The sequence below is a fragment of the Haliotis rubra genome, unplaced genomic scaffold (assembly GCF_003918875.1).
Source record: "Haliotis rubra isolate DU_JTF1 unplaced genomic scaffold, ASM391887v1 Scf396, whole genome shotgun sequence".
NCBI classification, from domain to species: domain Eukaryota; kingdom Metazoa; phylum Mollusca; class Gastropoda; order Lepetellida; family Haliotidae; genus Haliotis; species Haliotis rubra.
The window spans coordinates 655,064-668,631 of record NW_025767075.1 but is presented as its reverse complement, the minus strand read 5'-3'; the positions used below and the strand labels follow the sequence as shown (position 1 = coordinate 668,631).

Here is a 13,568-nt window from a genome sequence, read left to right as displayed (position 1 = left end):
TAAAGTATGTTTAAATATATTCCTGATCTCATTTTACAGATGCCCCTTCAATATCTGGACTCCCATCTACACATTGGGTGGTAGAGCAGTCCCAGCTGTTAATCGACTGTAGTCAGTACACTACACCTGGCAACCCTACAACGACAAACTACACGTGGATCTATGATCAGTCAGTGGTCAGTGATGAGGAAGTACTGCAAGTGGACAGCATGAACAGGACAGACGCCGGACAATATACCTGTTATGTCAGCAATGGTGTAGGGTCGGAGTCGTCGACCGTCAGTGTTGACGTACGATGTGAGTGTTCATGTTACACCAATAGCCCATCTCATGAAATAACATTTGCTGTTATCTATCTGGTAACAAGTATGCTGAGTAATTATATACATTTTCCCATCAACAGATGCTCCATCCATCACTGGCTTGTCATCTTCATACCAAATGGTTGAAGAATCTGACCTCAGGATCAGCTGTCTGAACTATACTTCACCTGGCAACCCTGGAACAAGTAACTATACATGGAGCTATGAGGGACATGTAACCCAGACCGTGGCTGTTCTTCAACGCAGTAGCATCAACCGAACTGCAAGTGGCCTGTATATCTGTACAGTGTACAACGACGTCGGTTCAGACTCAGCCGCAATCAGCGTTGATGTACAGTGTGAGTTGTGATAGTTCTCATGCTACAAGCAGAAAAATATAACCCTAACATAACAGCCCCCGTGTATCAGGTAATATCAAAGCCATAATGATTTTGGTTTTTGTTTGTCACCATCTGGATCTTCGGGGTCGTACTCAAAGGACAATATAACATGGTCAAGCCTATGATCTGAAACATCCTTAAACAACTTAACATGTTCAATCATCTGCAAGTAAGCCCTTTATACAAATAAACAGGATAAGTGGCAACATAGTAAATCAAAACAGATAATACATAGGTAAACTGACGTTCATGTGTCCATCTATAATGACATCATAATGAATTGAAATGTGCTACCAGTACTAGTTCCTTAACTCAAAACTACACATGAAGATGATCATTGAAACAAGTACCATCCTAAAATCAACTCGACTTTTACTTTGACAGATCCTCCTTCTTTGATGGGCTTCCCATGGACTTACAGCGTGACTGAGACATCCAGAGTGAGGGTAGATTGTAGCAGTTCCGTCGTCAAAGGAAACCCTCCATCAACAAACTACACGTGGACATTTAACGGCTCTGTTATCACCAACAGTCCTGTGTTGGAAATACACAACACTAGCAGGGAGCAGGGAGGCCGCTACACTTGTACAGTGTATAACACACTGACACCAACGGATGGGTCTCCGTATCTGGGCACAGCTACTGGACATGTCGTACTGGATGTACAGTGTGAGTCTTTATGGATTGTCTGATTCATATCATGCAACCTCTTGCCTTGGATATCATTTTGGTGTGTTTCATCGGTTTAGCGAAAATGTTTACAATTTAACACGAGTGTTCCGATTAAAGGAAGGAAAGGAACAGAAATATGGGCATATGTGCAATATAGACAAATGTTTAAACTCTCTGAACCAATGACAATACATGGCAATAATGTCAAGGATGTTCTCTTTCATGTCCATTGTATAGAACCGTCCTCATAGTGTTCAGCTTACACAGAGGGCTTTCTGTGAATACATAATTTCGACTTCGTAGCTTTTGTATTGTTTGTAATCTTTCTCATTCAATTATATTTTATTTCGTAGAATGGTTAAAGTGTCATTATTTTCAGACCTACCGGCTATATCCGAGTTCCCATCCGTGTTTACTGTCGCTGAATCGTCTTCATTCAGTGTAGACTGCAGCACCAGAACATCACCCGGAAACCCAGAGAGCACAAACTACACGTGGACACATAATGGATATATTGTCAGTGCAGGACCAAACCTTGTACTGGAGAGCACTGGTAGGAACATGAGCGGCATCTACACCTGTACGGCCAGCAACATGCTGACACCACGTGGATACGGGCAACTCCTTGGGACAGCAGCAGCCTCTGTTAGTGTGGATGTGCAGTGTGAGTTGGGGAGAACCTTTATGTGTTTCCTAAAGCCGGAAGCGTCAATATTGCACTGTTATCATGGCGCTCTGTGATTTGATATATTTGCACCAGACACCAACCCACAGCCTTATTCCACGACTATTAACAAACGTGTCACCAAGTGTGACCTGAAGAGCCATTTACGTTTTGCGAAAAGTAGGCTTATGTTTCAATGAACCAATTCTAATCAAGAGATGCTTTATGATTTTTAGCCACTTTTGAACTTTGGAATACACTTTTAATCGCTGTAGGTTGTTGTGGTAAAACCTTCAATTCCTTTTCTTGTTTTAAGATGGTCCTGGGAACAGTGTGGCTATTACATCATCTGGATCACCGAGCATGACTGAGGGAGCTGGTGCGTTCATTGCTACGTGCAGTGCTGAGTGTAACCCAAGCTGCTCCATAACATGGAGGAAAGACAACACCCCCTTGTCAGGTCAGATCAGCCTCACCAATGTGTCCAGGACAGACTCTGGAGACTACACCTGTCATGCGCAGAACGGCGTCGGTGAAGCCCGAGAAAAGAAAATCCTACTGACTGTATACTGTACGTTATTCTTAAAAGACAATTGGTATGGACAAACTATACTGAGTCAAAAAAGAAACTTCACATTCTTTCTTCAGGGCACTATAAAAAGCAAGAGATGGTAAGATGGTTAAATTGTTATTATTTCATTGCTGAGATCTGTGTGATGTACTCGATACACTGACAGTGCCATAATCAGTTCCATTAGGCTATACCGCCGTTCCAAAACATGGGTATACAGAATGTCAAGTCACAATATGGACGTCGAGAATGGAGATTGGCAGCCCGCAACCGATTTCGAATGGTCTGTGAGGACAGTCGACCTCTAAACATCTCAGCTCTGGTTCGTGTAGCCGGCAGAAATCTGTCACGTAGGTGACGTAGGACGATTTGACGGTCTTGTGCTCGTGACGTCACACGTGGACGACCCGACCTTGGGCGATCAGAAGTGGTGCCAGTTTGTTGTAGACGACCTCGCAAGTCATACACAGTACAACGGTTGCATCCTTTTGCTCTTGCGACGTCAATAACTGATCTTCCCGCTTGCAACATGCCAACGGCACGTTCACGTTGCACATTTGACAATCGTGGCATTTCAAGTACCGTTAGAACTGTGGTTTAAAAGTGTTTCTTCAATTCTTGAGGCCAATACAAACACGTGCATATGTAGAAAACTTCGATGCGACGATCACGTGATCGACTGCACGTGCAAAACCTGATTTGGCACTAACGTTACTTGCACGAGGAATGGATGGGTTGAGTGGGTTTTGCTAACGTTTTTCTAGAGTCGAAAGATAGGGATCCCATTTCGGATACATAGATGTATCATCAGAGAAAAATTATTCAGTATTTTTCAAATTACATTTTGTGCAGTTTCTTTTTTGACTCAGTATATGTACATAACTCAATGTTTTTATCAGCAAACAAGTTACTGTTTCATTTAATTGTTCTGGAAATAACTGGCTAGCCTGCAGATGTGCAAATCATGTGAGTAACGGGTGCTCCGGGATGCCTTGTCCTTCCAATGGAATCTGTTTCAGCAGATTACTTTTCCTTCCTAACACACACACACCGACTGCCTTCCTATGTACCCAGGGTCTTCCAGGTGGCTTTCAGTCTTGTCTTGTTTTCAGCTTCTCCGTCAGATCCCACAGACATGCATGTAGTTGTTGTAGTCGACATAAAAGCCTCTTCTTGTTTCAGCTTCTCCGTCAGATGCCACAGACATGCAGGTAGTTGTTGTGATATATCAGCCTCGTCTTGTTTCAGCTCCTCCAACAGAACCCACAGACATGCAGGTAGTTGTTGCTATATATCAGCCTCGTCTTGTTTCAGCTCCTCCAACAGAACCCACAGACATGCAGGTAATTGCTGTAGTCGACATATAAGCCTCGTCTTGTTTCAGCTTCTCCGTCAGAACCCACAGACATGCATGTAGTTGCTTTAGTCGACATATAAGCCTTGCTTTGTTTCAGCTTCTCCGTCAGATCCCACAGACATGCATGTAGTTGCTGTAGTCGACATATAAGCCTCGCTTTGTTTTCAGCTTCTCCGTCAGATCCCACAGACATGCATGTAGTTGCTGTAGTCGACATATAAGCCTAGCTTTGTTTCAGCTTCTCCGTCAGATCCCACAGACATGCATGTAGTTGTTGTGATATATCAGCCTCGTCTTGTTTCAGCTCCTCCAACAGATCCCACAGACATGCATGTAGTTGTTGTGATATATCAGCCTCGTCTTGTTTCAGCTCCTCCAACAGATCCCACAGACATGCATGTAGTTGCTGTAGTCGACATATAAGCCTCGTCTTGTTTCAGCTTCTCCTTCAGATCCCACAGACATGCATGTAGTTGCTGTAGTCGACATATAAGCCTCGCCATGTCTCAGCTTCTCCGTCAGATCCCACAGACATGCATGTAGTTGCTGTAGTCGACATATAAGCCTCGTCTTGTTTCAGCTCCTCCAACAGATCCCACAGACATACATGTAGTTGCTGTAGTCGACATATAAGCCTCGTCTTGTTTCAGCTCCTCCAACAGATCCCACAGACATGCAGGTGGCTGCTGTAGTCGACATATAAGTCTCGTCTTGTTTCAGCTCCTCCAACAGATCCCACAGACATGCATGTAGTTGCTGTAGTCGACATATAAGCCTCGCTTTGTTTTCAGCTTCTCCGTCAGATCCCACAGACATGCATGTAGTTGCTGTAGTCGACATAAAAGCCTCGTCTTGTTTAGTCGACATATAAGCCTTGCTTTGTTTCAGCTTCTCCGTCAGATCCCACAGACATGCATGTAGTTGCTGTAGTCGACATATAAGCCTCGTCTTGTTTTCAGCTTCTCCGTCAGATCCCACAGACATGCAGCTAGTTGCTGTAGTCGACATATAAGCCTCGCCTTGTCTCAGCTCCTCCGTCAGATCCCACAGACATGCATGTAGTTGCTGTAGTCGACATAAAAGGCTCGTCCTGTTTCAGCTTCTCCGTCAGATCCCACAGACATGCATGTAGTTGCTGTAGTCGACATATAAGCCTCGTCTTGTTTTCAGCTTCTCCGTCAGATCCCACAGACATGCATGTAGTTGCTGTAGTCGATATAAAAGCCTCGTCCTGTTTCAGCTCCTCCGTCAGATCCCACAGACATGCAGGTAGTTGTTGTGATATATCAGCCTCGTCTTGTTTCAGCTCCTCCAACAGATCCCACAGACATGCATGTAGTTGTTGTGATATATCAGCCTCGTCTTGTTTCAGCTCCTCCAACAGATCCCACAGACATGCATGTAGTTGCTGTAGTCGACATATAAGCCTCGTCTTGTTTCAGCTTCTCCTTCAGATCCCACAGACATGCATGTAGTTGCTGTAGTCGACATATAAGCCTCGTCTTGTTTCAGCTCCTCCAACAGATCCCACAGACATACATGTAGTTGCTGTAGTCGACATATAAGCCTCGTCTTGTTTCAGCTCCTCCAACAGATCCCACAGACATGCAGGTGGCTGCTGTAGTCGACATATAAGTCTCGTCTTGTTTCAGCTCCTCCAACAGATCCCACAGACATGCATGTAGTTGCTGTAGTCGACATATAAGCCTCGCTTTGTTTTCAGCTTCTCCGTCAGATCCAACAGACATGCATGTAGTTGCTGTAGTCGACATAAAAGCCTCGTCTTGTTTAGTCGACATATAAGCCTAGCTTTGTTTCAGCTTCTCCGTCAGATCCCACAGACATGCATGTAGTTGCTGTAGTCGACATATAAGCCTCGTCTTGTTTTCAGCTTCTCCGTCAGATCCCACAGACATGCAGCTAGTTGCTGTAGTCGACATATAAGCCTCGTCTTGTTTTCAGCTTCTCCGTCAGATCCCACAGACATGCAGCTAGTTGCTGTAGTCGACATATAAGCCTCGCCTTGTCTCAGCTCCTCCGTCAGATCCCACAGACATGCATGTAGTTGCTGTAGTCGACATAAAAGGCTCGTCCTGTTTCAGCTTCTCCGTCAGATCCCACAGACATGCATGTAGTTGCTGTAGTCGACATATAAGCCTCGTCCTGTTTTCAGCTTCTCCGTCAGATCCCACAGACATGCATGTAGTTGCTGTAGTCGATATAAAAGCCTCGTCCTGTTTCAGCTTCTCCGTCAGATCCCACAGACATGCATGTAGTTGCTGTAGTCGATATAAAAGCCTCGTCCTGTTTCAGCTTCTCCAACAGATCCCACAGACATGCATGTAGTTGTTGTGATATATCAGCCTCGTCTTGCTTCAGCTCCTCCAACAGAACCCACAGACATGCATGTAGTTGCTGTAGTCGACATATAAGCCTCGTCTTGTTTCAGCTTCTCCGTCAGATCCCACAGACATGCATGTAGTTGCTGTAGTCGACATATAAGCCTCGTCTTGTTTCAGCTTCTCCGTCAGATGCCACAGACATGCAGGTAGTTGTTGTGATATATCAGCCTCGTCTTGTTTCAGCTCCTCCAACAGATCTCACAGACATACAGGTAGTTGTTGTAATATATCAGCCTCGTCTTGTTTCAGCTCCTCCAACAGATCCCACAGACATGCATGTAGTTGCTGTAGTCGACATATAAGCCTCGTCTTGTTTCAGCTTCTCCGTCAGATGCCACAGACATGCAGGTAGTTGTTGTGATATATCAGCCTCGTCTTGTTTCAGCTCCTCCAACAGATCTCACAGACATGCATGTAGTTGTTGTAATATATCAGCCTCGTCTTGTTTCAGCTCCTCCAACAGATCTCACAGACATGCAGGTAGTTGTTGTAATATATCAGCCTCGTCTTGTTTCAGCTCCTCCAACAGATCTCACAGACATGCAGGTAGTTGTTGTGATATATCAGCCTCGTCTTGTTTCAGCTCCTCCAACAGAACCCACAGACATGCATGTAGTTGCTGTAATATATCAGCCTCGTCTTGTTTCAGCTCCTCCGTCAGATCCCACAGACATGCATGTAGTTGTTGTGATATATCAGCCTCGTCTTGTTTCAGCTCCTCCAACAGAACCCACAGACATGCAGGTGGCTGCTGTGACCGATTCATCAGTGTCACTACAGTGGACATCCGGTTTCAATGGTGGGGCACACCAAACATACTCTCTTCTGTATAAGTCGGAACTGGAACCTCATTGGTTGACATGGGACGACAACATTGCTGATCCAGGAATACATCACCAAGTCAAAGTGCATGTGCCGTTACTGACGCCGGACATGACATACCAGTTCCAGGTGTATGGTACAAATGTCTATGGTCAAGGGGAGATGACTGTGATAAACGCAACAACCTTTATAGGTAAGTGGCAGAAAAGTAATTCGCGTACCAAGGCTATATCTTGGTCTTATCCAACAAACAAACATTGTGTACAGTTAAATTTGTCATGTATCTCTAAGGTTGAAATTGTGGTATATTTTCAAAGCACTAGTATTTGCATTCACTATTCACTTTCGTTCGCAACCAACTTGTTGTCTGCCATGAATGTGATTTGTTATTTCTAGCCCAGGCATCATTCATGAGCAGACATAACATGCCAGTCGGTCTTGCTGCTGGACTCGGTGTGCTGCTTGTGGGTGTCCTCGTCACGGTCTGTGTGGTTCTATGTCGGAGACGGACACAACGCACTGCTGGCATGTATTTTAAAACTATTAGGTCCCACTAATGGGGGATTTACAGATTTAGGACTTAAGCATTGACGTTGTTATTTGACAACAATCCTCTCCTTTTCAAATATTGAAAAATATAAATACACTAAACACCAAAAGAAACGTTACCCTCCTTCCTGAATGAATTTATTAAATTTTATTTAAGTGAGGATGAAACTTTCTGCTGCATTTTATAACCAGACAAAATGGAATCATATGATCACGAAAAAGCAGTGTTTGTTTGGCTTTCTTTTCAACTAATATATTCAAACATATCTTTGATAGTTTTTAAGTAATTCATAAAGGTAGGAGGGTAACGTATCCTTTGGCGTTTAGTGTATAATATTACTATTATAAATATTAGTGTCAGAAAGGAAGTTAACATCAATTTTAAAGGTCACATGCAACGTAAAACACAACTTTGCAGATTCTGATACATTTCGGTGTGGACTTACCGAAACAAATCATCAAAATCATCAAAAATGCAAATAAAGTTGAAAAATAACGTGATGGAAAAAACTGCGCGAAATCGGAGTTCAAACAATTCACTAAATTTCCCCAAGCGCTTGGGGGGAAAAGTGGTTTCAACAGCTGGGCTGCGCTGCGCTCATAGCACATGCCCAGTGAAATAGGTTCGCGCAGCTTGGAAGCGGGTGGTCCGGTGAATACTCGGTGAAGGCTTTGGTGTGAGCTAATTTTCTAATGTTTTGTTGATGTTTCACAGGCGGGAGCTTTTTATATGTTATGACATTAAATTACCGATTTAACTGTTTATATAATTTCATTTGTCTATTTCACCACACGTTCTTCTTACCGAGTCACTTTCTCAGTTCGATACTTAAAAGCAATGTCATTATTTAGCGTTTACAGATTTTCTAACTGTGATATAGATATTTCGTTGTCACAGACTAAACTCAATGTCTGTTTTATTGAAACCTATGTGTCTGCCTGCCTGTCTGCTAATGACAATATTCAATACACAACTGCGATCACTGACCACATGCAATTTGAACTTAACACCTATCAGGCTATATACCATAAACAAAACGCATTGAGTTATGGCCCGAGTTCGGTCTCTGTCACATTACGTAATTACACAGACAGGCAGGTGATACTTGTACACATGACATGTTATGATGTCTGTTGATTTCAAAATGTTATACGCACAAAAAATCAGCACGTAATTACAAAACTCTCTATATACACACACAATGAGCCGTGAAGGCATCGGCAAATGAACCAGCCGTTACACTTGAGAGTGCACACCCACCCGCTCTGACTGGGTTCGGTATCCCGGCTGCTTCGTTTCTTGGGAAGTAAACCCAAGTACAAAATATTGCACTTTTGATTTGCGATTGTACGCTTATAATTTTGTTTTTATGTTTTTTCATAATCAGCAATGTATGTTATATGTCATGAATAAGTGATAATTGTGTTTTAATTATGTTTGATTTTTTTGTAGCATGTGACCTTTAAAGGGTCTAGTTATATTAATAATTTATTCAATGTATATATATTGATAAGTACAACCTGTATTTATCCTTAGAACAAAGCAAGGGGTTCAGATTTTTCATAATATATATTTCGAGTGGGTAGAATGAAGCAACTTATGACGCTATGATTTGCTTGCTTTACTCTTTTTCACGACTCGGGGGATTTGTAAATTGCTGATCCTAACTAAAGCTTAACCCTGACATGTTCATCTGTCACCAGCCCTACTCAATCAACATATACCATTTCTGACCATGCTTATCAGTAGATTAATGAGTTCAAGGAAGTTTGCTATTCTCTTACAAAGGTGTAGCATGCATTTTTAATTACATAGAATTACGGCCATTTTTCTAGATGGAGAGGAATCTTCAAACCTACCCATGTAAGTATTTATGCCTTTTTGGGAAATGTCCATGAGATTAGTACAGATGTGGTTGAACAACACTTATTTCTCTCACCGACACAAACAAAAACAAGAAAAGAGGGAGGGGGGAATAAAGATCAGGTGTAAAAGTGATCACAATTGTCAAGGTCCCTCACGTCATTGCAGCCAGCATCTACAGCAAGAAGGTGCATACGAGGATTCACTGATGCCATAAACCCAATGGAAACATACCCTTCGGAAATCGTGATCAATCTGTTGCTAACAGAAAACATTTCCTCAGCAATCTATGCTAGGCACAAGCGCGCCCACGAAACATGGTCGTTGGGCTCGATCAATGCTTATGGTTTCAATCACTTGATTGTCGGATCGAGGCCTGACTGTTAACTGGCCAGTGTCATGTAGCTGGGATATTGCTGGACCTTAGACATGCCAATAAAGAAATGCACCTATGTACAAACAAACCGCTTAAGATGGTTGTCGGCTACGCGTCTCCAGGCGTAGTGCGCCTAATGACACTTAGTTTGTTTTTGTTTTCCTTGCAAATATGATTCAGTTTCCGTCTTAAAAAAGAATTTGAGTTCAGCATGCTGTCACTATGCTATTATTACAACAAAGAGGAATGTTGAGCACTGTGCCTACAAAAAGAACATGCATGCTTTTAAGAACATTTCATGTTCATTTTCGCCCAGCAGTAAGCCTACGAATATTCACTTACGGTTCTAAAACTATCAGTATTAAACGGATGAGGGAAATTTGGATTGCTATTTTCAGTAACCAATAGTTTTCTGTCGCTTTCAAGGAACCCATTTATGCCTCGGCCCAGTTTATCCCAGCAAGGTAAGTTCAAACCACACTGGGTCCAAACCCGACCAGGTTTTCGTAAACATTCAGATTCATTGTTTGTTTGGATCGCTGTTCCTGGTATTTCCAAGGAATTGTACTGAATCCTAATTTAACCAAATGAACGAACCATGCGAATAAGATTTCGATAAATTGCATCTGACATCCCCAAATATCTGACTCACAATTAACTGAATCATCACCAATCCTGGAGAAACATATTCATTATTTTGATAATTGGTTCTGATCCACGGCCCTCTAATCCACACAGTTAAACCTGACGTGACAGTCGTTGCAGACGAAGATCACAGCACTCCTGCTTCGGATGGTGATGTAGGTGAACGAAGAGGCTTAGACCTCAAGAACCAAGGTATGACGGAGATCCCCTCTACATAGTGTACGTCGTACTACATTGGTATTAGGTTTAAACTACGCAACAAATGCCCAATGCCTACAACGATCCAGCTTTTGAGAATAATTCAAACAATAATGAAACTGCGTTTTAAGGTTTTCGAACATATATTTCATTCAACCATACCCGTTAAAATGTTAGCATGAGAAATTTAGCGACTAATGGTTAACGCAATAATAGTATTATTGTCAGCTGGAATATGAAATCATGATCTGTATTCAATTGTATGGTTTTACAAACCATTTTGGCACCCTAACTCTGTGAGACAGATGTCTGAGGTACACACCATGTAACCCATCCTCGATAATCTCCAGAGTATACGTTACGGTACGTATACCCTGGATATTATCGAGGATGCATGTTACCGAGATATATCAGATCCTCCCTATAGCAGATAAAACACTCCATGTAACGTTAAATGTTTTACATCTGATACAATCTTGTCTGAACTCCTACATCCGTATGTCCCCGCACGCAACTTGCGCTCAAACACACAAATCCGACTGGTCATCCCATCCTACAAACTGAAATCTTTCGGACCCCGATCATTCTCTTACTCCGCGCCTGTGCTCTGGAACTCTCTCCCATGTGCCCTTAAAAGCTCTGCCACAATTGACATTTTTAAGTCCAGACTTAAAACCCACTTTTTCTCAGTATACTATGTATAACTTCATCTGTAAATACTCCAGTGTAAATATTCCGTAGCGCTTTGAGCATGCCTTAGGGTGTGGAAGGGCCGCATTATAAATATGCATTTATTATTATTATTATTATTACAATAGCCTTGTGAAAACAACGTTACGAGAAAACGTTAACAATATGGCGTCAATGTATCTTCGCGTCACAATAGGGTTTCCTATCGAAAGTGTATAGCCAAGTTTGTTTAAAACATTTAATGACCGAGCACATATACTTTACACTTTGTAGTACAATAACTATTTGAATTTTTAGCTTAAGAGTAGCACGTATTTTTTGCGGGAAGTCAGCAAAAACATTACTCAACGTAGATTCGATCCAACTAGCCGACCTACTATTATTATTAAATGTTACATTTATAAATGACAATAATTAACTCATAATTTACAATGTGTCCGTGTTGTCGAAAAAGAGTAGGAGCAGATATGTTCAATGGTTGTGAATTCCACAGCGCCTTTCCGGTATACCCGTCTTACTCTTTGTATGTATCGAACATGTCTCAATACATATGTGACATGACATTGCCACAACACTATATTTGAATCTGTATATCATCATGAGGTTCTGGTGTTATTCCTGCCTTGTACAGAGGAGGATTTCACTAGCGATACCGGTCAGTTTGGCGGGAACATGCAGTAGTCACATGTTTTGTTAACTCTTTTCCAGGGTCTGTTGACGTGGACAACAAGAACTGTGACGTCACAACACAGGATTAGTGCCCAGTGCTGAGATCTTCCTGGTCATCTACTGTCCACATCAGCTGATGGCCAATGACTATGTAGGTGTCAACTGTCACCCACATGTTTTAAGCCTTTTGGGCTTTCGTACGTTGTCTTTGGGGCATTCAGTAATGTGACGTTGAAGGTGTCATATAGCATTTGATATAAATATAACATTGATATTCTTCCATATTTACCCATGTCCACTTAAGTGATTCTTAAAGCTGATCTATTCGACAAAATCTCCAAACATTTCAGTCTGGGTGTAATCTGAATACTGAAAAATACTATGGACTGAGGAAATGTGTCAAGGGCGTATCCTGTCAACTGCCCCCTTTGCCAAGGTCTGCTATGGACTGTCTGCTTCGTTATGACATTCTGACTCTCCGATTCAAAACACGTCTTTAGATAAATTCAGCAATGATTCCTTTTAGAAAAGTGACAATGAAACATGAACTCTGTTTATAAGTACCCACTGAGCAATAACGACACAGACAAAATGAATTCAACCGATCATCATATGTACATTTGTCATATCGGCACACACAACTAAACGACACAAAGTTGAACATAGCATGCCAATACGAGATAAACCATTTGATAACAAATGGACGTTGGTTGGTTTATGAAAACCTTCAATACATCCCCCGAAAGAGGGTATCCCCCCGGCATAAAAGCTGTCAGTCCTATCCACCAATAGTGTGGCCTCGACAAACCATTGGACGATGGTCTTGTGACCAATATGATGATGGTTGATACACAACATCCTAAGTGCCTACAAAACGCATTTTATGAAAACTGAACGGTATTTCGTCAGTTTTTATCGCCACATTTCTCAGCAAACGTTATTGTGTTTTGGGTCGGGTTCACGTACCGCGTTTGATAGTAGTTTCTTTGTCAATGTCATGAAAGTGAAAGTTTGCATGAAATTGTATGAACATAGGTCGTTTTATCTCCTGACAAGTCTTGACATGTTTGTGTATGATTGACAATAGTAAATTCGCTTCTTTTTGCAGTTTCTGTTTTTGTTGTTTAGTTTTCTGGTTCTTTTTGGTCTTTTGTCTCGGCAATACTATTGAGCACACGACCTCCTATTCCGACAGGCGATGAACCTGAAAGACAATGGATGCATTTGTTGCGTTATATCCTGGTAGTATAGTGGAATTGCATGTGTTGGTAATGTAATGTTGTAATTGTACACTAGTAGCTAAATAGTAATCTGCCCTGAGAGTACATGGATGATGGCGCCATTACGTCATACAAATGATGTTGACAAACCTATATGTTACGTTGC

The 13,568-nt window shown here is 42.1% G+C and overlaps 1 protein-coding gene across 14 annotated transcripts in view; it reads left to right on the top strand.

Moving 5' to 3' along the window:
* LOC124286912 (hemicentin-1-like) overlaps positions 1–13,284 on the top strand; it is a 34,258-nt gene extending 20,974 nt beyond the window's left edge. For all 14 annotated transcript variants that reach the window (XM_046723366.1, XM_046723362.1, XM_046723365.1 and 11 more), the window contains 11 exons: positions 40–297; positions 404–661; positions 1,088–1,372; positions 1,755–2,039; positions 2,356–2,610; positions 7,085–7,384; positions 7,588–7,716; positions 9,577–9,604; positions 10,407–10,444; positions 10,719–10,817; positions 12,222–13,284. In XM_046723366.1, coding sequence (XP_046579322.1) covers positions 40–297; positions 404–661; positions 1,088–1,372; positions 1,755–2,039; positions 2,356–2,610; positions 7,085–7,384; positions 7,588–7,716; positions 9,577–9,604; positions 10,407–10,444; positions 10,719–10,817; positions 12,222–12,271 — 1,985 coding nt within the window. In that variant the 3' untranslated portion in view covers positions 12,272–13,284. The remainder of the gene's footprint in view (positions 1–39; positions 298–403; positions 662–1,087; positions 1,373–1,754; positions 2,040–2,355; positions 2,611–7,084; positions 7,385–7,587; positions 7,717–9,576; positions 9,605–10,406; positions 10,445–10,718; positions 10,818–12,221) is intronic.
* Positions 13,285–13,568: the final 284 nt, after the last annotated feature.